Source organism: Perognathus longimembris, chromosome 16, assembly GCF_023159225.1.
Source record: "Perognathus longimembris pacificus isolate PPM17 chromosome 16, ASM2315922v1, whole genome shotgun sequence".
Taxonomy (NCBI): domain Eukaryota; kingdom Metazoa; phylum Chordata; class Mammalia; order Rodentia; family Heteromyidae; genus Perognathus; species Perognathus longimembris.
This window is the reverse complement of record NC_063176.1, coordinates 11296965-11322575: the sequence shown is the minus strand read 5'-3', so window position 1 is coordinate 11322575 and position 25611 is coordinate 11296965. Positions and strand designations below refer to the sequence as shown.

Sequence of the window (25611 nt, the reverse complement as noted above, 5' to 3'; positions counted from 1 at the left end):
TCTGTCTTCTGTCAGCATCCACATCTACTGTTGAGCAGCTCTAGGGAATTTTCCTCTAATTGCTCTACTTTTCAACCTGTAATTTTAATGTGCTCTCTTTTCCATTTCTGTCTCTTTAATGGTACTGTACTTTAAATCAAACCTTAATGGTATGTCTCCCTTTTTGCATTTAGCCATTGCTTGCTTAACTTCCTGGAGTACCTTTGGAATGCCTGCTTTAAAGACCTTCCCATTAAGTGTAACAGCCAGATCCTCCCACAAATAGATTTGTTGCTCTATTTCTTTCTTGTTTCAGAATTCATATTTGCCATTTTCTTTGAATATCCATTATCTCTTTTTAATTGTTTTAGAAAACAAAACAAAAAAATTTGCTCCTCCGAGATAGAAAAACAAGTAAACCAAAACCAAAACCAAATCAAGTGGGATATGTTAGTTGACATATTGTAGCATATCCTAATATACTTCTCCAGAGCTCCTCTGATAATTTGCTTACTTGCTTAGAGATTTGCCTGGATTACTGTAGTGAAATTTGGATCTCCTCTCTATTAAGGCTTTACTTTTGGCTCCCAAATGGTATCTTTACAACATCAAGTCACTATAGAAAATGATTGGTTTTTGCATGGTTCTCTGTTTTTAATTCTTTGCATGAATTCTATTAGCTGTCTATCTCTGTAGGTCTGACACCAAGCTGTCAGATTGTACTGATTGCTGGCAGTGTTTGCTATCATCACAATCTCCTGAAGGACAAATTCCAACACAGTCTGATATAATGAAATTCAGAACCTTTTCAAGGATGGTTTTTAATGTTCATTCTTTATACTTTTCTGAAAAGAGGAGAAATATTCTTATCTTTGTTTTTCAGTTAGGTAGTTGTTCTATAATTTCTTCATTCTTCCCTCCTTCCTTCCTTCTTTCTTCTCTCTCCCCCTCCCATCTTCCAAAAATAGAACATAGCCTGCAAAGCCAAAATCTCTACGACTTGAGTTGTGACCTTAGTCCTTGCCTAGTTACTCTTATGGCTCTACCAGCCTCCACTTAAAACAAAATTCATTGTTTGTTGAATGCCCGTAGCTTGTTTTTCTTCTGGTTTAAATAATGACTTCTGAAGTTAATTTTAGGGTTTGCTGTTAATTTTAGGGTTTGACTGCTTCTCTTCCTACCAGGAACATGTAATCATTAAATTAAAAGAAGTAGGAACACTGGGTCATTTCTCAAAATGGCACTGAGACTGTATGAGCAAGATACTAGACTAATGTTGGAGACCTTGGTACTATTGAATTTCTAGTAAGTTGGGTCCTCCTAGAAGGAAGGAAGGCTTCATCACTTTCAACTTGTTTGGGGTCCATTTCCTGACATGATTGAACTAGAATGGACAGCCAACCCCCAATTTTATGCATCAACATATCAAGTAACACTAATATCCTAGTGTAAAATTGAAATTAAAGTGTAAATTTGCCCAACAGGTTCTTAACTAATGTAGGTTCTACTAGAATCCAGTAGCAGACAGAAGCACCTTTGTATTTAAAGAATGATCTCTTCAATGAAGTAGATACATACCCCCAAACCCAAAAGTCCTGCTAGAGCTCTTCCAGGACCACTGGATGTAATGTTGTAGCTTGAATATTTAATTAGTAATATTATTATATTGTCTCATTAGTACTGGTGCTTACTTAAATTTTTTGTTGTTGTTTTGGTCCATCATGGGGCTTGAACTCCAGGCCTGAGTACTGTCTCTGAGCTCTTTTTGCTCAAGACTAGTGCTCTACCACTTTGAGCCTCAGCTCCACTTCCAGTTTTCAGGTAGTTAATTGGAGATAAGAGTCACAAACTTTCCTGCCCAATCTGTCATTGAGCCATGACCCTCATATTCCAACCTCTTGAGTAGCTGGGATAATGATCTTACCCGCACATGGCTATCCTTGTTTTAATTTTACAAATTATAGTAGTATACGAATAATTGATTTTAACTACCAACATTCTAGAATGATTTTAAAATAGTAAACGATTTAAAGAGTTAAGATTGGGCTGGGAATATGGCCTAGTGGCAAGAGTGCTTGCCTCCTACACATGAAGCTCTCGGTTCGATTCCCGAGCACCACATATATGGAAAACGGCCAGAAGGGGCGCTGTGGCTCAGGTGGCAGAGTGCTAGCCTTGAGCAGGAAGAAGCCAGGGATGGTGCTCAGGCCCTGAGTCCAAGGCCCCGGAGTGGCAAAAAAAAAAAAAAAAAAGACTTAAGACTGAACATTGAGACTTTCTGAGGAAATTAAACAGTACCAATTCTAAATAATTCACTTCAGAACTAAAACTAAAACTGTAATAAAGACACTTTTGTTTTTCCATATGCTTTTATTAAAAGCATGGTTTTTGTGGGAGGTGGTGATTTCCTGTGAAGCTAATTAGTTTACTATTACTAACTAGTAATAGGAACAAAAGTGGAAAATAAGCTAGTAATGAAAGGAGAGAGTGGAACTATCTTTCAAGTGTTAGAGCATTAAACTTGAGCACAAAAGCTCAGTTACAGTATGTAGACCTTGAATTCAAAGACTGGCACAAAACCAAACCAAAATAAAAGCATGGCTGGAGGAATGATTAAATGGTAGAACATAAGCCAAGCAAGCAAGGGAAGCAGACACAAATCTCCTTTTCATGAAAGTTGTCAGGGAAAAGAGTAGAGGATGTTTGGCAGGATAAATAAAAACAGACTTTAGAGAAGTCTATTTTCTTCTCTCCCCTTTCCTACAGAAATGTCTGAATGTTGTGTCTTAGCTGTAGATTATTATGAGTTCTTAAACTTGAAACAGTTGGTTTTGTCTTATTTCAGAATTATATTTGGTTTCTATGAACAGAAAAATTGTTCTAAAGTTTTTCACTTAAATTTTTTTACAATAGGATGTTGCCAGATGTAATTAAGCATTTTGTCACACCCTCTAAAACCTTAACAAGTGAATATAAAATTTTTAATTACATTTATTTATTTTATAAAAGAAAACTGTAAATAACTTTTGACTGGGTTTCTGTAAGGTAATAAGGTTCTAAATAGCAAAAAAAAAAAATTTAACTGTGCTTCTATTTCACATAGATGTAGTTAATGAAATGGAGGTATAAGTCCTAAAAATGACATTGACTTTCTGTGCAAGCTGTCACTTCTGTGGGAGCAGATCCATTGTTGTAGGATTTTGTTGAATTGATTATGAGTTTATTTGTTTCTTGGATGGTTCCCTCCTGGCCTGGGTGCAGTCCCTTAGCATTTTGCCCAAGGGTATCAGTCTAACATTTGAGATTGTTCCACTTCTGGTGGTTAATTTGAGAGAAGAGTTATATAGACTTTCCTGCTCCAGCTGGCTTCAAAATTTGACCCTCATATCACAGCCTTTGAGTAGCTAGGATTACTGGCATGATCCATCAGCACCTAGATCCTGTTTTTCAATTCAGCTCATATTTTGTCTGGATCCTCTACCTTTCAGTTGAAGCTTTCTGCTTCAGACTTTCCTATTCCTGTCAGTGGGGACACATGTTCAACCTGTCATCTTGTCTCCTTTTATCACTCATATTTACTCATCTGCCTCTTCAGATTTTGCTTCCTTAACAAGTATAATTCATGTTTAATATATAGAGTCAATTTATTTACCAAACATTAAAGACTACAAAGTCACTTTGCTTTTAGTAGTTTTGGGAATTCAATTCAGGGCTTCATGCTTAAAACACTTTTTTTGCTTTATGTTTCAGATAGGGGCTTGGGCTACAATGAGCCAATGTTCTCCAACCTATGCCTAGAGTGTAGGAAGACAACTGGACGCCACCACGCTGAGGTTGTAAGGTGATATAGAATCTTATTGTTTTGCCAATCCTCAGTAGCTGGGATTAGAGTTATGAGCCACTATGTCTGCAAAATAACTTTTTATAGTAGTCACCTAACATATATTTTCCTCCAACTTCCCTTCTTTGTAGTCAAATTTTCATCCTAGTAAGTATAGGAAAGTTTTAGCCAGACACAATAGCTTATGCCTATAATCCTAGCTACTTGGAATATTATGATTTGAGGCCAGAATAGTTGATCCTAACCAGTTAAAGCTGAGTGTGGGGGACATATGCCTTTCATTGTAGCTACAAAGGAAGCATGACTGAACGGCAGTCCTGGACAGTCTTGGCAGAAATAGAGATTCTACTTGAAAAATAATCTAAAAAGATAGTGGTATGGCTCAATAGGTGAAACTCCCGCACAGTAATCATGAGACAACTGAGTTTAAAGCACCACACAAAGAAGATCCACCACACAAGTAAAGTCTTTGTCAAAACTCTAGTTTAAATGCCACTTAAAATGTGTTGTTAAGCATCTGATTAACTCTAGATTCCTGAAACTGGTTTCACTCTTTGCCTCTCTGCCTCCACAATCTGATAAAATCTTTCCCCTCTCCACCTGCTCCCATGTCAATCCCTTTCCACTGATCTAGTTGCTTTCCTTCCTTCTCTTGTTCCCTCTCTCTTATTCACAGCTTTACCCACACCCTGCCTTATTTCACTACTACCTTTCCTCTGTCCAATGAAGGTCTACTCATGGTCATCACAGCTTCTTTTGAAGTTGTTCATTACTCCCCCAAGCCTTTCCTTCCCTTTCAGTTCTTACATTATGCAATATCATTGAGATTATCATTAGTGATACACCTGTTATCAGGGATGTGGGAAAGAATCCCCACATCATCTGTGTTGGCTCTTATACGCTCTGCTCTCATTTATTCTTCTTTGAGGAAACAAATGTATTCTTCAGAGATCATTTTGTCATATATATTGAATCTTACTATTTTCTAGGTCCACTGTCAGTCGTTTTTTAAATTGTTTTTCTTTATTGTCAATGTGAAGTACAGAGGGGTTACAGTTTCATACGTAAGACAGTTAGTACATTTCTGATCCGACGTGTTACCTCCTTCCTCATTTTTCCCTTTTCTCCCTCCTCCCCATTTCCCTCTCCCCGCCTGAGCTGTACAGTTGTTTTACACCAAATGGATTTGTAAATATTGCTTTTGGAATGGTTTGACATTTTATCCTTTGTCTATTTTGGTACTCCCTTTCCCTTCCCTAGTTCTAATGCACACATATACAGTATCCAGGATACAAAGATCAGACACAGTGATAGCAGGGATAAAACCACAGAAAGGAAAAATGAGAGAAAAAAAAGAGGAGAAAAAAAGGGGGATATGGTTTCACGTGGCATGTCGAAAATAACAACAATGATATACCACTTGTTTCCATAATGTTGAGTTCTTTTTGTTTAGCATCATCTTATGCGTTCATATGGGTGTAGCTCTTGGGCTATTGTGGTCTTCTGCTATGACTATCTTAAGTATGTACTAATGATTCCCTACGAGTGAAACCATAGCATCTATGTTTCTTTGGGTATGGCTCACTTCACTTAGTATGATTTCTTCCAAATTCTTCCCTTTCCTTATGAATGGGGCAATGTCATTCTGTCTAATAGAGGCATAAAATTCCATTGTGTATATGTACCACATTTTTGTGATCCACTGGTCTACTGAGGGGCGGCTGGATTGGTGCCATATTCTAGCTATGACAAATTGTGCTGCGATGAACATAGTTGTGCTGGTGGTTTTAGTGTGGTCTTGCTTGTAATCTTTTGGGTAGATGCCCCAAGGTGGGGCTGCTTGATCATAGAGGCACTCTATGTTTAGCCTTTTAAAGATCCTTCATACTGCTTTCCAGAGTGGTTGAACAAGTTTAAACTACCACCAACAATATAGTAGGGTTCCCTTTTGGCCACATCCCCTCCGGCATTCGTTAATATTAATTTTCCTGATGATGGACATTCCTACTGGGGTGAGGTGGAATCTCAGTGTTGTTTTGATTTGCATTTCTTTTATGGTCAATGATGTAGAGCACGTCTTCATGTGTCTCTTGGCTGTTCTCATTTCCTCTTCAGAGACGTCTCTTTTTAGGTCTTTAGCCCATTTGTTGAGGGGGCCATTGGTTCTTTGAGGATTGTTTTGGAGGAATTTAATCTTTTGCGTTCTACACATATTTTAGATATGAGGCCTTTGTCCATTGTATGACCAGTAAAAATCTCCCAATCTGTGGGCTTTCTGTTTATCTTGCAAGCAATCCCCTTTGCCCTGCAGAAGCTCTGTAGTTCAATGCAATCCCATTTGTCCAATCTTTCTTTGATTCGTTGCATTTCTGGGCCTTTATTAAGGAAGTTTATAAAAATAGGACTGAAGAAATCCTCTTCAACAAATGGTGCTGGCAAAACTGGTTCAACACCTGTAGCAAACAAAAACTAGATCCTTATATATCACCCTGAACTAAATTCCAAATGGATCAAAGACCCCGAAGTAAAATCAGATACCCTGAAATGACTACAAAAAAGAATAGGAGAAACACTTGGGCTCCTTGGCATAGGATAAAATTTACTTAATAAAGGCCCAGAAATGCAACAAATCAAAGATAATTTGGATAAATGGGACTGCATCAAACTGCAGAGCTTCTGCATGGCAAAGGACATAGCTCACAAGATAAACAGTCTTTTCAATATATTTAGAAAGGGGCTCAGGTTCAGTGCTTGAGCACTTGTCTAGAATGAATGAGGTACCAGGTGTTAGCACCATAAAAATAAATAAATAAGGCTCAATATTTGTGTTGTTTGTATATAACAATATAAAAAAGAAAACATTTGTTGTTGAGCGTACTTTTGCTATTCTATTCTAATATTAAGAGTATGCTGGTGGAATATTATTTCTGAAATCCTAGCTTTTCAGTAGGCTGATATCTGAGGATCACAGTCCCCCCAGGAAAATCGAGCAGACTCGAAGTGGAGCTGTGAGTAAAGAGGTAGAATACTAGCCATACGAAAAGAAAAAAAGGGAAAAAAACAAAACACAAGGTGAATGAAAGCCCACGCTCTGATTCTGATTTCAAGCCCCAGGATCAGCACACACACACACACACACACACACACACACACACACACACACGTGTGCATGCACACACAGTCAAAAAGGAACTCATTTTAAGTCTTAGCTGGATAATTTGCTGAGGGACATAGAAATTTACATCGTTTTTATAAGAAGACAAACTAAATATTTTCTTTGGTTATATGACACTCCAAATCATCCATCACATTCAAAATCAGAGCAAACACCAAATTATGTTTTAAAACTTTGAGAAGAATATGGTATACACACAGGATCACCAAACATGCAAAGCTTAAAATGTAAGAGCTTTATTCTCCGTTCATCAAGCAGTCTACAAACAGAGCATCCACATGGTGTAAGATACCAAAAAAGGATGTACACGACAGACTTACATTAAATCATTACATTACAGACAAGGCATATGGTTCATGTTCACAAAAGAGAAAGCTGCTAAAAGAAGAGCAGACTCAATAAGTAAAAACACAAGCTGATTTTCATTGTCTTTTAAATCTATCTCCCATAAGGTTCCCTTAAGCTAAGAAGAAATCAATATCACACAGTTGGGGAGTCTATATACATATAAGATATCACATACTATAAAATGTTAGGATTCTATGAAGTTTTGCACAATTTAAACTTGAGTAAAATTTATATTTAAAAAAGACCTTATTAGATTATCTTAAGTAAATGGAGGTCATTTGAACAGCCCATTTGCATTATTAGTAACAATAAAAAGAAAAGTAATGAAAAGATTCTTAAAACATGTAAGCTATTACTTGTAGCCTGGATAATTATCTGACTTTTTTTCAGTAAACCCTCTCTCTTGTCTTTTAAATTATTTCTACTGGCTTTCTCTTTAATATCTTAAGAAAAATGGAAGAAACAGTATTCATTACTCTCTGTAGTGTCTCCAATAAGGTTTCCAACTACAGTATAGTTATCAAGAAAGTTGCTCTAGGATTATGTAGGAGTGGAACAGAAGTCACTTAAGAAAATTATTGGGAATGGAGTTCCTTGGTGAGTTACAGTCAACCAGCAAAAGCAAGAGGAGAGTAATTCTTCACTCACTGTGGAAAGTTTGTCCCTAGATACCAACCCCTGTTGCTGACTCTCCCAACCCTGGAGGCTCAGCAGTGATCAGTCTTTCCCTGGTGTTAATGCTTCTCTTTTAGAACTGAAAGTTCCTCATTAGGCCACATTGGGCTACAAAAATGGAAAGAAAAATTTCAACAAAAAAGGAAGTAAATATTTGTACCTACTTGAAATTCCAGACAAACTTGTACTGAAAACAAAATGGACTCTAGTGATTTTAAAATAAAGTGATAGGTAAAACAAACATTGCTAACATTTTTTACTAGAATTATCTTTCCTCCTCCACAGTCTCCAACATACTACAGATTGTAACATAAATGGAAGAGTTTGTCACCTGCATATAACCTAAGGGCAAATTATGCCTTCAAATGACATTTTGTTTGAAGGTCAGATGATGGAAGGCAAGATTTGGTGCAAAGTAAATTGAACATTTCTTAAAGACAACAGGTTTATAGCTATGGAGGTGTGCAATATGTAGCTCTTAGCCTTCCTTTTCCTTCTGTGACATTCCCTTCAAGGCACAAAAGATTATAAACAGTGAACAGGACAGAATATTTTGAATTAATAATTTTAAGGTTCCACACCTTTATTTCTGGTTGAAAGAAAAGGACAGAGAAAAAAATTATGTAAGTTGCCCTCAAAATGAAACGATGTGTAAATCATCTGAAAGTCCCTGCAGTTTAGTTTTGCAAAGAATTTAAAATCCTATTTTACTGGTTGAAAACATAATTTCATAATTTGATTCCAATTACTGAGCAATTTCTCATTAAATATTATGTGAATTGCTTCTAATCAACCAATTTTCTTGTATATACCTATGTCAGAAACAATTATTTCATTTGGACCAACGAAGTAAATTATGTTTGAGGAGACTAGAAGCTTTCAAAGTTGAGCTATCATTTAAATAATCTACTGTCAAGTGCAATGTAGTGTAAAACTCTTCCTTTGGGACCAGTACATTAGGATTACTTAGGCATCTCCAACCCACACGATAGTGTTGCCTTTTGCCACATCAGTGATCTCACAGTTTAACTTGTTAAGTCTTCCATCTAAAATGAAGAGAGAGTCCTTGGAGGGTGTCATAAGGTACTGACCAAATAGGCCACTGCCTTGGATTTGCCTGTTCTTCTGGCTCCAGGGCCATTCTTCTGCCTTGAGCGGCTCCTTCAGGCTCTTGATCATCTTGACCTTCCCCGAGGAGAGCTCTGCAAAGAGTACATCGGTTTGGTGGCTTGAGCTGCCATAGACATTGTACTGGTGAGCTTCAGTGAAGGATGGCTGAAAAGCTATGTCAGAAATGTGCAGGTTTGTGTGGATAGCAAAGGCCTCCTGGACCTCTCCTCTGATAGTGATGTACTGCACCCGCACCAGCCCTTCTGTATCACTAACACTGACAAGATAGTGGCCATCAGGAGACACATAGGGAGTGCCTGTCACATCGCTGTTGTACCCAATTACAGAGTCTGTCACACCATCTACCACTAGCTGTCGGGAACTTGCTCCGGAGCTGGACTGTTTGCAGCCAACGAAGTAGAGCCCTCCCAAGTGAGTGTAGGCTAGAGATTGTGGGACACATGTGTATGCCTTCAGGTCAATTGTCTTGATGTACGACATGGTTTCCAGGTCAATTTTTTGTAATGTAGCTTCATCTTTGTGAAGAATAAATCCAAACCTGAAAAGATGAAAACCAAAGTTAGATATAAAGCTATAGAGTAGTCACAAGAGGAAAACATCTATAAGTCTGCAAGTAAAAACCCAACGGACTGTAAATGACAAAAAAAAAAATGCACTTGAACATGATTAATTAAACAGGACTAACCATTCCCATAAAGAGACCAAAGTAGGATATTCTTAGAAGTGGATCAAAAGGGCTCTATAGCTATGCGCATATGATCATATGAAATGATAATTATAGAATGAACTCCAAGAAATGAAAACAAGAGGTTTTTTAATTGGACTGTATACAGTTTACTTTCTTTTTTCCTTTATTCACTGTGTTGATTTCTGTACAGTGATCTTGTATATAAGTGAGGTGAGGAGACTGTCTCTATACGTCCCCTAGGTAATTGCTTCTTGATTTCCCCTGATTGTTTCCCTAGATGTTTTGCTTTCCTATTAAGTTTACATGTCCTCATCTGGATTGCTTTGGTCATGTATAACATTTTGATGGGATTGATTCACACACCTTGTATGGTTTGGGCCTATATAAGGTTTGTGCTAGCTGCATTTGGGGTTGCTGACTTTTGAGACATGAACCCACCAGAAGTACTCGTGCTCTCCAATAAAGACTCATATTTTGTCCATTTAAGTGGTGGTTTCTCTGTTTCTTGTGACTTAGTTTTCTTACAACATAAGTTTATCTGATTTGGGGAGGAGAAGGGGAATCAGAGAAATAGTAGGACAAAGGGTGAACCAATTCAGCAGTGATACTCACTATGTTGGATATGAGCTATACAACTAGGGGGCAGGGGGCCTGCGAGAGGAAAATCCTAGAGAAAATGAGGGAAGGGAATCATACTGTTCGAAGAGAAATGTACTCATGGAAATGTAACCCCTCTGTACATCATTTACAATACAAAAAGGAAAATATAGTCAGGAAACGGTCCAACCTAAGAAAGAAACATTGACTAACAGTCTTATTAAAATTGATCTTCTGAGCAAACTGCTTCCTATTTTAAGTATGTCATTCTCTACATCCAAAGAGCTAAAAGTCATGCTTGAGGAAGTGGAATCATTTTAAGCTATATGTATAGTTAGTTCAACAGCGAATACTGGATTTACGCTATAAGAGAAAAAATTCAGTCATTACATTATATGTCTCCAACTCTTCTGGTTCTTAATAAGACCAATTACCTGCTATTAATCAGTAAGACTATTGAAAGAGGAAGTTCACTACCAGACACATTCTATGAAGCCAGTATAGCCCTCATCCCAAAACCAGGCAGGGACTCATCACGGAAAGAGAACTATAGACCGATTTCCCTGATGAACATTGATGCAAAAATTCTCAACAAAATTCTGGCCAATTGACTTCAACAGGTCATCAAAAAAATCATACGCCATGATCAAACTGGATTCATCCCAGGGATGCAAAGTTGGTTCAATATACGCAAGTCAATTAATGTAATCCACCACATCAACCGGAGAAACGTAAAGAACCACATGGTTATATCACTCAATGCGGAGAAAGCGTTTGATAAAATCCAGCACCCATTTATGATAAAAGCCCTGGAAAAACTGGGATTCCAGGGAACATTCCTGAATATAATCAAGGCAGTTTATGACAAACCAACAGCAAGCATAACTCTAAATAGTGAAAAACTAAAGCCATTCCCTTTAAAATCAGGAACAAGGCAGGGATGTCCACTCTCTCCCCTGCTCTTCAACATAGAAATAGAATTCCTAGCCAGAGCAATTAGGCAAGAAGAAAATATAAAGGGGATCCAAATAGGAAAAGATGAAGTTAAACTTTCTCTCTTTGCAGATGACATGATCCTATACCTAAAGAGTCCCATAGACTCTACCCCCAAGCTACTAGAGCTGATCCAAAACTTTGGCAAAGTTGCAGGATATAAAATAAACCCTCAAAATTCAATGGCATTTCTATATGCTAATGACCCAAACGCCGAGGCTGAAATCAGGAAAGCAACTCCTTTTGCAGTAGCCTCAAAAAACATAAAATACTTGGAATAATCTTAACCAAAGAAGTGAAAGACCTCTATGATGAGAACTTTAAAAACATGAAAAACGAAATAAAGGAAGAACTAAGGAAATGGAAAAACCTCCCATGCTCCTGGATTGGGAGGATTAATATAATCAAAATGACAATATTGCCAAAGGCTATCTACAAATTCAATGCAATACCCACTAATATCCCAACACCATTTTGTAATAAAATAGAGGAAGCAATCCAGAAATTCATATGGAACAATGAAAGACCCAGAATAGCAAAAACAATCCTAAGCAGAAAGAACAGTGCTGGAGGAATTACAATAACCAACTTCAAGCTGTATTATAAAGCTATAGTAATAAAAACAGTTTGGTATTGGCACCGGAACAGGCCTGAAGACCAATGGAACAGAATTGAAGACCCAGAAATGAACACACAGAACTAAGCCTACTTAATCTTTGATAAAGGAGCTAAAACAATAGTCTGGAAGAAAGATAGCCTCTTTAACAAATGGTGCTGGCAAAACTGGTTCAACACATGCAACAAACTAAAACTAGATCCTTATATATCACCCTGCACCAAAATCAATTCCAAATGGATCAAAGACCTCAAAATTAAAACAGAGACCCTGAAAACACTAAAGGAAGGAGTAGGAGAAACACTTGGGCTCCTTGGCACAGGACGGAACTTCCTTAACAAAGACCCAGAAAGGCTACAAATCAAAGAAAGGATGGACAAATGGGACTGCATCAAACTGCAGAGCTTCTGCAGGGCAAAGGACATAGCTCACAAGATAAACAGAAAGCCCACAGATTGGGAAAAGACCTTTACCGGCCATACAATGGACAAAGGTATCATATCTAAAATATATGCAGAACTAAAAAACTTACATTCCTCCAAAACAAATCCGCAAAGAACCAATAGCCCCTTCAAAAAGTGGCTAAAGACTTACAAAGAGACTTCTCTGATGAGGAAATGAGAATGGCCAAGAGACATATGAAAAAATGCTCTACATCACTGGCCATAAAAGAAATACAAATCAAAACAACATTGAGATTCCATCTCACCCCAGTAAGAATGTCATATATCAAGAAACCTAACAATAACAACTGTTGGAGGGGATGTGGTCAAAAGGGAACCCTACTTCATTGTTGGTGGGAATGTAAACTGGTTCAGCCACTCTGGAAAGCAGTATGGAGGAGATTCCTCAGAAGGCTAAATATAGAACTCCCCTATAATCCAACAGCCACAGTTTTGGGCATCTACCCAAAAGACCACAAACAAGAACACACTAAAGCCAACAGCACAACAATGTTCATCGCAGCACAATTTGTCATAGCTAGAATTTGGAACCAACCCAGATGCTCATCAGTAGAGGAATGGATCAGGAAAATGTGGTACATATACACAATGGAATTTTATGCCTCTATCAGAAAGAATGGCATTGCCCCATTCATCAGGAAATCGAAGGACTTGGAAAAAATTATACTAAGTGAAGTGAGCCAGACCCAAAGAAACATGGACTGTATGGTCTCCCTTATAGAGAATAATTAGCACACGTTTAGGCAAGTCACAGCAGATTATCACAAGAGCCCAATATTTTATACCCTTATGAACACATAAGATGATGCTAAGTGAAATGATCTCCATGTTATGGAAACGATTGTTATATCACTGTTGTAATTACTTTCAACGCGTTATGTGTAACCGTAGCTTCCATTATTTATGATCTTTTTGTATCCCCTTCCTGTGGTGTACCTGCACTATCTCATTGGAAACCATGTATACTGGTATTAGAACTAGGAAACTGAAAGGGAATACCAAAATCGAGAGACACAGGGTAAAAAAGACAAATGACTACCAAAGCAATACTTGCAAAACTGGTGTAAATGAACTGACCAACTCATGGGGGGGAGGAGGGGGGAATGAGGGAGGAGGTAACAAACAGTACAAGAAATGTATCCAATGCCTAACGTATGAAACTATAACCTCTCTGTACATCAGTTTGACAATAAAAATTTTAAAAAAAATCAGTAAGAATAAAAGACTTGGAGGGGGGGGAAGTATGTAAGTGAGGGAGTGTGTGTGTGTGTGTGTGTGTGTGTGTGTGTGTGTGTATTTGCACTCATTTCCTTTACTTACCTATTTTACTTTTTTCAATACTGGGGATTGATCATAGGTCTTCCCTCATGCTAGGCAACTGCTCTACCACTTTGCAACATTCCCACCTTAGTTACTTTCTAAGTTGTAATTTGACTGCTAACTAACTAGAACACAGCACTGTTTAGATAAGCACATTTTCCTCGTTTTTGTTAGAATTTTTTTTTTTTTTTTGCCAGTCCTGGGCCTTGGACTCAGGGCCTGAGCACTGTCCCTGGCTTCTTTTTGCTCAAGGCTAGCACTCTGCCACTGAGCCACAGCGCCACTTCTGGCCATTTTCTGTATATGTGGTGCTGGGGAATTGAACCCAGGGCCTCATGTATAGGAGGCAAGCACTCTTGCCACTAGGCCATATCCCCAGACCATTTTCCTCGTTTTTATTTACATAAAGGACTATCTTAATAATGCAAAAGTTTTATTTATTTGACATAGATATACAAGGCTTCTTTTTATTACATTTTAGAATCATCATAACTACTTATGGTTTATATTGTTATGAGTTTTAAATAGTTTTGTTTTTCTCCCCCAAATTTGTCATTGTTATATGGCTTTTTGGTTTCTTTATTTTTTTATGACACACAAGTTTGAACTCAAAACCTCATGCTTGCTTGGTTTGCTTGCTCAGTACTCTGCCACTTGAACTGTACTTCTAGCCTGTTTTTGGACTGGTTATATTGGAGATTGAGTTGGTTTGACTTTGATGTCTGGGCTGTCTTTGAATGTCTATCTTCCTAAGTAGCTAGGATTGTAGTATGAGCAACTAGCTCCAGGCAAAATTTTTGTCCTTTTTAATGACTTATCTTTCGTGTTATCTTTCATGTTATCTTTCGTGGATTGATAAAGAACTTTCTAGACTATCAATACACTTTCTTTTTTTTTTTTTAAATACTTTTGTAGTACTACAAAAATTATGTTTTGAAATTCTGACTTATTGCCAACATGGATAAAAAAATTAATAAGTTAAACAAAAGACAATGAAGCCAGAAAATTGACCTATGTAAATGACTGTAACCACAACTTTCAGTAGGCTGAGGAAAGAAAATCTAAGTTCCAGGGAAGACTGGGCTTCATAGCAAAATCTCAAAAGTAAAAAACAAAGCAAAGTACTTAAAAATAGCCAGTATGACAATGTCACCTGTAGTTTACTTTTGATGTACCACTAAGCAACACCAAGTTTGTTCATATATAAATAATTTCTACAATTACCACAAACATTTTTATAGAATTGTACCACTTTAAAATTTCAAATGCAAATGTACAACAATCAGAATAACATAACCTCATTTAACTGAAATCATAAAAAAATTGAATCAGCGGGAAACTAGTGACTAGCATCTATAAGCCTAGCAATTCAAGGGGGCTCGGACTGAGGACTGTGATTCTAAGCCAGGTCATGTAGACAAATCAGTAAAATTCCAATGGACAAGCAAAAAGCTGGAGGAGGGGCTGGGAATATGGCCTAGTGGCAAGAGAGCTCGCCTCGTATACATGAAGCCCTGGGTTCGATTCCCCAGCACCACATATACAGAAAACGGCCAGAAGTGGTGCTGTGGCTCAAGCAGCAGAGTGCTAGCCTTGAGCAAAAGGAAGCCAGGGGCAGTGCTCAGGCCCTGAGTCCAAGACCCAGGACTGGCAAAAAAATAAAAATTAAAAAAAAAAAAGCTGGAGGAGGTGTCAATCAATTTGGTACAGTGCCACATGTGAACAGAAATGTTGAGTGAAAACATGAGGCCTTGAGCTCAAGCTTCAGGCAGTACCAGGACAAAAACAAACAGAATTACACAAAATATTGTTTCCAAAGAAACTGGTCATGCTACACAACCGTGTCTGAGCTCTGATGTTTACAAATAAAGTTGGCTGTCATCATTTTTCTTGTATTTCACAGATTTAAGAAATCTTACCGTAATTAACTGTCTGAACATTTATTTTGAGACTGTTATCATGAAAGAAAATTTAAGTTTGTTTATATTAAGGAAAATACTTCTTCACAAGATATTCTTAAATGTTTATAGAACAAGAAACAGTACATTGAAAAGCAAGATCATTCTGCTTTTAATAAATCTAGAAATGTGGGCTGGGAATATGGCCTAGTGGCAAGAGTACTTGCCTCGTATACATGAAGCCCTGGGTTCGATTCCTCAGCACCACATATATAGAAAAGGCCAGAGGTGGCACTGTGGCTCAAGTAGTAGAGTGCTAGCTTGAGCAAAAAAGAAGCCAGGGGCAGTGCTCAGGCTCTGAGTCCAAGCCCCAGGACTGCCAAAAAAAAATAAAAATAAAAAATAAATCTAGAAATGTTAAGGAATATAATTAGAAAAACTGTTAGTAGTGCTGGCTTAGTATCTAATCTAGCAACTTTTACATTTTTCCTTAGATATTTTCTTTGTATTTAAAATGGTAAATTTGGATAAGATTTCCAGAGTATTTCTGAATAATATTCACCATTTTAGACATCTTTCCTAGCTCTTGTCTTTTCTGGGTCCTTACTACATGTGTTTATGTTGTTTCAGAAAACAGTTTGTACCATATATTATATAGAAATTTTTAATATGATGGTAGAAAGGATCATTCATATTTTATATCAATTATAAAAATTATTATTGAAATATTAATGATTAGTGAGGAGACTTTGTAGATTTTAAGTCCTTTCTAAATATAGAAGAATAAAATAATACTCAAACTGCCATATGAGTTTGTCTCCAATTTTTGTTTACATCAAAAATGTGAAATCATGCTAGACACTGGTGGCTCACACCTATAACCCTAGCTACTCAAGAGGCTGAGATTTGAGGATTGCGGTTCAAAGCCAGCCTGATACATGAGTATTACTTAGAAATTATGATGGAGGATATCACTTTTCTTATATAAATTGTACATGAGGTTAGAAGAAAAGCAGTAATAGGCTCATTTAGTGTAAGCAATAAGCCAATCAAGTTTTGGCATTTCAGTTCTTCTCTTAACCTTGAGTCTTCTTGTCCCTTCGGGCAACCAATTTTGAATGCTAATGAGAAAGATTGTGATAAGCTGACTCTACTCTTGAACTATTTTGACTCTGATGGGGAAGAATGTGCTCAGGTTTTCTGAGACACAAGCTTTTGCAGGTAATTAAAACTTTAAAACATCATCCAGTTAAAAATGCAGAAACTCTTTTTGGGGTGATAAAACTGCATCTCCCTTGACCTTTATTTTGCCCTTTATAACTAGGGATTGAGCTGCATAAGCAGCTACATGAAAATGTCTATACATTTCACCACTGATTTATTGGTAGGAAGTGATGTCTCTAATTCAAAATCTCCCCTAGTACAGATTGATATTCAGAAGTCTCCTACTGTTCATTAGGCTGTGATTAATATTTATGAGACTTCACTTTCATTCCTGCTTAATATAATACAATTCTGACAGTACTAAGCCTAGCATGGTACATTTAATGTTTGTCTGGATCTGGAAAGTGAGTGGTATACTGAAAAATGAGAGACTTAAAACCCATTCTCAAACCCTTCCTTTACTAGAAAATAATTACCATTAAAAAGTGTATTTTATGAAGTTTTCAGACTGAGGTGGGGAGTTATAGTATTGCTTTGTTTCCTGAACATTAAATTATTGGAGTTTTGTAAAGTCTGTAAAAGGTACAATTTTAATTGTTTTATACTTCAAAAGATATGCAGTCTTCTTTGGATGAAATATGAGGTTTAACTTCAGACCAACTTATTTTCTTGGCTTAGTTTTTCAGTATAATAAACCTTTTGCACATATGACCTTACAGGAAGTCTTTAATTTCTACAAGGTTCAATTTCTGCACCAGCAGGCAAGAGAAGAGAAGTATCACCTTAGTTTGCTGATGAGAATTAAATCCTCTATATTACCTAATAGAAAATTAGCAGGTAAATTATTTTCCCATTTATTAATAAAAGAATTTTACCTAGTACAGCAAGCTACTAAAACCACAGATGGAGACAATACAGAAGAAAACATCAACGTCTCATATTCAAAAAAAGTGAAAGTAAACACATTGTGTTACAGAGTATTATCCTGTGCTTGGGATATTCTCTGTCCTGAGAAAGTACCTATGTTGTAGGGGTAGTCCTCAGTTTTGCAGTATAGAGGATTGCGGGAAAATTTAACCGCTGGACTGTAATATGATGTCTACAGGACACTACGAATTGTTCTTAGAAGGGATTGTGAGACTCCAATCTCTCTGGCTTCTGATTTTCTCTTCTAATCTCTTCCTTTCACTCCCACTCCTGACACAGAGATGCTATCCATTTTTAGACCCCCACCAGAGGCTGGACCTCTAGAGCCACCTTGATGACTTTCAGTCTATGAAACTATGACCTAAATAAACCTCTCCTTTAAATATGAAGACTTTTTCAGGTATATATTTACAATAATGAAAAGTAGATTCCTACACAAGCTATAATTTTCCATTTATAATTACTACAAAAATCATATGGACAATAAAATTTCCTGTTTCAATTCTTGTTCCCATATTTACCTCACACTGGTGAGGAATAAATGACTCAATATATTTCTTTTTTTTTCTATATCCTTCTCAGAATATAGAAAAGTTTACTCTTTTCTTCAGGTTTATCTCTGACTGCTGGATTTCAGCAATCTTGACCATGTCTTTGAGTGCTAGGACTGAGCGCACCTCAGCCAACCTCTAGAAGTTCTGCCTGAGTATTCACTGAGGATATGGGTTGTATGCCAATGTGTATAGGTGCACCTGAGTTTTACATAGATAATAGGATTTGAGATAAATACCTAGACAGGTGTGGGTGGCTCATATCTGTATCCTAGCTACTCAGAAGGCTGAGATACAAAGCGTGGTAGTTTGAGGTCAACCTAGGCAGAAAAGTCTTTACGATATCACCTCCAAAATAATCAACAATAAACAGTGCTAAAGGTGTGGTTCAAACAGTAGTGAGATAATCAAACTGAACAAGCTGAGAGATCGAAGGCCAAAGCCTAGTAATGCAGAAAAAGAAAAAAAGGTTTTACTTAAAAGATCCAAAACATCTTTGTGGCAAGATATCTAAGACTCTGGAGACAAGCAGTGACTATTTGTTTTGACAGTTCAGGACCTTTGCTCTGAAGAGTTAGGAAAGGAACAGATGTAGACTGAGTAGCATGTATCAAATAGAGAATAAGGGATCAAAGGCCACATTCCCATGGATCCACCTGCTTACTTACTACAACCGAGCAATGAGTGACCTACTGCCCTCAGACAGTGCCCGTATGGGTCTGTTCCCACAGACACTCACAAAATGAAAGGTCTTCCTATAAGTGGCACTGACAGGGTCGCCCTGTTCTTCCACCTTTAATTTGCTTTGAAATAACTCATCACCTGATATGTTACTAAAGAAATCTCATGATGATTATAATTAATGTTACATCTGATTTGCCATCATAAGTGCTGAGAAGATGTCTTCGTGTTTCTGCAGGTACCCCCAAAGTTGGAGTTGAAAAGTTCCTGTGAGACCTTTAAATCAACAAATGCCTTATTTTAATTTGAAAATGCTAAAAAAAAAATAGAGGGGTTACAGTTATTTAAGACACACAAAGAGTATATTTCCCTTCCTTTGCTCTGAGCGTTAATGTAGAACTACTTGCTGCCATAGTCCTCAGAACTTCTCTGAATGATTCTTCCTGACTGATTCAGGGTTTAACCACTGAGATACAACCTCTACACTAACAACGAAGAAGGGACTACAAGCTTTCTCTCTATACCACTCACACCTTCTCAAACATTATCCCACACAGTTCGCTAGATTTCAGCCTGTAATTTGCACACATATTATGCATTGAAATGGAAAGCGGTGAGTGGAGATTAAGGATATTTGTGATCTGGGTTTAGCCAGACACTCTATCCTGTCATAAAAACCACACAGATGCAATGTACACCAAAAAAAAAAAAACACACATGATCAATTATTTTCTCATGTGCAAATTATTGAAATCATAGATGATGCAATAAAACTCCAGAGCAAAAAAAAATTGAATAACCATTCATTTCAGTTGAAATTTAAGGGAAAGTGACTAGACAATATACTAAAATGACAATCCTTCCTTTGCATAATCAACATGCTAATATGCAACGCAATGTAACATTGCAGTATCATCATTCTGTTAATACTGACAGACTTTTCAAGGACACAACTGTAAATGTAACATAAGGTATAATTCATTAGTTTGAGAATGATTTTATATTTGTTTTTTGTCATCTCTGACAGACCCTTATAAGAGAAGATTGCATTCTACTCTACACAAGTACCAGGGATGGAGGTTTAATTTGAACTTCACATAAACAGTTCATTAAAACACACCTCTTAATTAGGGGAAGGCCTTGCTCATACTTGGAAGAGGGAAAAGCACAGAGTACTAGAACTGCCATGCTTACCAAAGATTTTTAACTAAAACAAGAGAAGTTTGTGAGTATTCTCAGTTTCCAGAGGGGTTTGTAAAGTGATGGCACTTTCAAATTTTCTATTTTTCAAACATAGGTTGAAAAAGCTAAAATAACAATATGATACCCTTATAACTCATCTGGGATAGGTATATTATAGAAATTTTCCATTAAAATTTGTAGCTGTATGATTGCAATTCCAGTTTTAGTTTCCAGAAATGTTTCCTTAAAACGTAGAATTTGTTTCTGAAAGCTAATGTTCCTACTCTTTTTCTCTGGGATGAAACATTTCTGATATGATTCTTCCAGAGAGAAATAAGAGAATAAATGCATATTTTACATATAGTGTCCAACCAGTGTATCTAATGGACACTGACCTATAGTAACTAGGGCATACAAAAATTTAGATTTATTAGGAATTCTGTGCCCATTATATACACTATAGACTATATTTCAAATATTAAATCTCTTTACTTTTTGAAGCTCTGAAGAGCATAAGATACAAAACTTTAAAAATATGCTTTAAAATGACATTTTAAAAATCTAGTTATTCATCCTAAGTTGGGTTTGTTAAAAACAAGCAAACAAACAACTGAAAAGATCAGCCTCATTTGCCCTATTCATTTTCTTTTCTGATGAGATGTGTTTTGTGCAGGAGTTAATAAATGAATGAATGGTGACATAGATGTAAAAAGTCTCTGTGGAGATGGTCTATGGGTATGGATACGGGAATGGAAAAGGAAAGAAGCAAGAACAAATTACAATCTATCACACAATCAAAAGTGACTAGCACATTGCCAGTTGCATACACAGAGGTCAGACATAAAAGAAAATAAAGATTATGTGGAGCCAGGTTTGGCAGGAGTTGGATTCTGGACATTGTGACCAAATTTCATAATTACTTCCAACCTACTAGTCTTCATAAAGGAAATGGAGAGGAAATAAAGGGTCTCTTTCCTCAATGGAAATTTTAGTCCATTTAAGCACCAGGGTGCTTAAAATTGTAGTCCTGATTTTCCAAAAGGGTGTTAGGAAGCTTTGCAAAGATGGCAAAGGGGATAAATGTAGTTACATCCTTGTTTCAACAGCTAAATTGCATTTCTGTTGTACTAGGCTTTCATTTGAGAAGAACTTACATTTGTCTGCATCCCAGAAGGAGAAGGTGAAATTACAATTAGAATAACAATAGGGGAGAACAATAAAGGGAATGCTTACGGAGAAGGGTAAATTGCCCATAAGGAATAGAGCAGTAATATTGTCCGCATAAAAATAAAGTTGTTGACATTGCTGAGTCCTGGAAGGGCAGAATTATATAGACATTTGTGTGTTCTGTGTGGGTCGGTGAACTTTCATGGGAAGAAGAATCTGGTCACTAACAAATCAACAGAAGAGTTAGTGCTGGTGGTTGTTTAATATTCCTGCCTCACTCTCCTTAACCTCAGTCAGGCTTCTCATCGGCCAGGCCAACCTGAAGCTAACTTTCTGGTCTTTGAGAATAAAAAGTCACAGTTTTCCTTGACATCCTCTCCAAGGTGGAAAAAAGTATTAATCTGAATACATATTCTCTTAGCTACAAAAAGTAAAATGGATTTTCATCTCAAAGATTACTCAATTTTTAAGTAAACAACAAAACAATAAACAATCTGAATACAAAATATGTTCTTAAATATTTCTCAACAATGTGTTCATTCTAAAATGTAAGTTGCAGTGTTCCTTATAAAAGAATTATTATTTTATATTTCTGAATGATTTGGATATTGCATATCCATGTACATGTACTATTTATACCATATACATGTACTATTTAACTTCCCTATTTTTCAGATAAATAAAATTCAAGTAGAGAAATACCATTTTAATATCACAAACTAAGAATTTTCTTTGTAAAAAGACATTCAGTGGAATTTGCCTTTTCTTCAAGTGCTAATGAAAATATTTTAATGTATGAAACAATTATCCATTTGCAATGAGCACAAAGTCTCCTCATATTTCTGCCACGTGTTTTGTTTGCTTATTTATTTACTTTTGTACTGGCTCTAGGGCTTAAACTTGAAGCCTCACTTGATTTTTTCATTAAAGCTGGAACTCTACCACTTGAGTAACACCTTCACTTCTGCCTTTTTGTATTCAATTGAATATAAGGGTCCTTTTTTGTTGTTTGTTTCTCAGACAGGGAAGCAAAGAATATAAGAGTCTTAAAGACTGTTCTGCTTGTGCTGACTTTGAACAACAATTCTTAGAGCTCAGCCTCTCCTGACTAGCTATCACCCCCTGGTGTAGTTCTTCCTCTTGTGGTAATAATTCTCTCTTTAATTAAGTATTCTGATGAAACACTCATTACTACTGATAAAATTTTATGCACAAATATCTCGAGAACACTATTATATATGGTAGCAAAAGTTAGAAGGGATTGAAAAGCCTGAGTATATATGAGCATGTGCTCACATATTCATGGTATAATAAAGCATGTTATAAAATTATGTTTATAAAACACTAATTGTGAATTAACGCTTGTTCAATTATGATATAGGAAAGTGTCATAGTATTGTGTGGATGGCATATTTGAACCATTAAAATATAATAACCAAACCCTGTTCATACACTGACGAGCTAAATAATCAACTTAACTCTGATCAAGTTGGAAAACGTTATTAACTCTGTCATTTTTTAATTTACAATCTTTTTCTCAATGAGTGTAGTCTATTTCTGCCCCAAGAATAAATTAACTTGTCAATGAAGACAAATAATGACCATACAGATAGAAATACAAATGTGCTAGTTCTAAATGAGACTTGAAAATTTCTTTTTTTTTTGTTTTGCTATTTCTTATTATTACCGTTGACAATTTATTCTGTAGCACTTAGACTGAATTGAAAATTTCTTGTTGGTCATCATTTTGGTCTTCATTATGCATTTATAAATATTAAAATAAATGTAGAGACTTCATTAAAGTGATTCATCTACACAAAACTCATGATGAAAGACAGATAAAGTAATTTTACAAAACACAATATGTTTGAATATTAAGTGAAATGGAGAATAATTGTAAGTACAAAAGTTACTTGAACCATAAGTGAATCAATTAAGATGAAAATAACAGTTCATGTAACGAAGTATATAGTAACTGAATTCTAGATCAAATATTGATACAAAGTAATTTCATCTTCATCAATAACTTTTACTGTAGAATAAAAAAAGGTAGAAGTATGTCTTAAGTAGTAAAGCACCAATGGTGAGTTAAAAAGTATGACAGAATGTGAAGCCTAAGTTCAAGCTTCAGTACTGGCAAAAAAAACCAGCGATGTACATCACCAGGAAATTCCATTTTGCCAAATGCTTTCTCCTCTAATGATATCATTCTATTGTTAATCAGATATTACTTCTATGGTTCTCCAAACTATTCTTTTGAATATTTGCTTGCAATCCAACCTGATACTAATTATTTTCTCATACAAATCCTATACTCAGAATGAAAGTTTATAATATTCATTAAGTGAATTCATTAATACTATGCTATATGCATATAACTCTTTTTATATAATTAATACAAGCTCATCAGCTGTCTGGCATCTGTCTGCCTGTATTGATAATTTTGTATGTACTGTAGTAATATTATAAACAACCAAATGACCCTAAGTTTCCTTACCCCTGGAAGAGAATTGCACGTCAGGAGTGCTTTCTCCTTAGTTATAAATACCTAAGTGTATCTTTAAGTATCTTTCTTGTCTCATTTCTTTATCAGGAAATAACACTAGATGTATCCAATTTATCATTTTAGTATTAAGCACTTAAGTATTGTTAATTGTACTGTACAGAATTGAGTTATAAGATATCTATGAGAAAAGTAAACATCATTAGAGAAACTGCCTCCTCAGAGAAAGGATAGTACAGTCTCAGTTTTATTCAAGTTAGCTGTACCATATTAGGCGGAGCTATGGCCTTGTCATTTACTTATCTAGAGATTAAGTATTATATACATATATGTGAATGGATACCAGCTTTGGTATTTTTTTTTACACTTCATGAATTTGTGTGTCATTTTTGCACAGGGACCACACTAATCTTTTCTGTATCATTCCAATTTAATATATGTGCAGCCAGAGTGAGCACATGATTGGTAATTTTATATGTGAATTTTAAGGATGTCAAAAAAATCTGATTAACCATTACTTCTGGGAGTTTCTGTGACAGGGTTTCTAAGAAGCAGTAAATACTGGATTTGGCAAGGTGAGAAGGTGACAGCTTCCACTGAACAGCAGGACTCGCCCATCTATATATCTGAACCACTGCATAACGCATGACCTCAGAGGAAAGGGAAACTGACCCATCAGATCTGGACTGGAATTTTCTTCTGTAGCTTTCAGGCCTATAAAGGCCATCACTAGATATCAGGATCTATAGCTTGCTGATGGCAGATAATGGGTCTTTTTCACCCAACACAATCCTACTAGTTAGGACTTTATTATACATTATACTCTGTATCTACAATTTTATCTACTATTTGTTCTGCTTCTCTGCATATCTCTAGTCTCTATTAAGGTCTAAAAGGTGTTATTTTGCAGGGCTGTCTGAGGACAATGTTGTTGTACCGTCTGGAAGAGGCTAGTGAAGAATCTTTTTTTTTTCCTTTTGAATTCAGGCTAGGGATTAAAATGACTGAGAACCCTAAACACGCTACAAAGACCATCCATGTTCTATGTCCTCTAAGCTGTATCTCTGCTTGGTGGGTTTTTGAGATAAGTTCTCACACAAAGCTCAAGTTGTCCTTGAACTTTCCATCCTCCTGTTTCAGTCTTGTGAGTGCTCAGACTCCTCCATGAGGAGGCAGTGAAGAGAATATCCATAATGCAGTTGGTTTGTTAATGAGATTCATGAGAGTTCTGAGCAGGAACACTTAGTTTTTCACCTTGAGCCAAGAAGCGTCTTGAGTTCAGACACCATTTTCTCATGTAGATTGCCATAGAGCATTGTATAAGTCAGGTAAGAAGAGAATCTTCACAGAGAAAGGGAAGATATTCCCCCAGGGGTGTAAACCCTGTCTCTGAGGAAGGAGCAAGATGTGGTAGAGATCCAGAGTGGGCTTTGAAGCTGCCTAGCTTGCCTACTCTTCCTTTTTTTTTCTAGCAGGCTGGTAAAAGAGCACAAAGGAAGCAGGTGATTGAGCATCTTTACAGGAAACCTAAATGCTATTGTTTTAATTTTTTTTTTTAACAATTCTTGGGACTAGGAATATGCCGTAGTGGCAAGAGTGCTTGCCTCGTATACATGAAGCCCTGGGTTCGATTCCCCAGCACCACATATACAGAAAACGGCCAGAACGGCCAGAAGTGGCGCTGTGGCTCAAGTGGCAGAGTGCTAGCCTT

At 36.6% G+C, this 25611-nt stretch overlaps 1 protein-coding gene and 1 non-coding gene across 2 annotated transcripts in view; both read right to left on the bottom strand.

Annotated features, from left to right (window-relative positions):
• Positions 1-8984: 8984 nt before the first annotated feature.
• The window catches only part of Fstl5 (follistatin like 5), a 279651-nt gene continuing 263024 nt past the window's right edge, over positions 8985-25611 (bottom strand). The window contains exon 16 of the mRNA XM_048364572.1: positions 8985-9687. Coding sequence (XP_048220529.1) covers positions 8985-9687 — 703 coding nt within the window. The remainder of the gene's footprint in view (positions 9688-25611) is intronic.
• Positions 24253-24358, bottom strand: LOC125365073. The gene has a single exon (XR_007213630.1). It is a non-coding gene; the product is annotated as a U6 spliceosomal RNA (small nuclear RNA).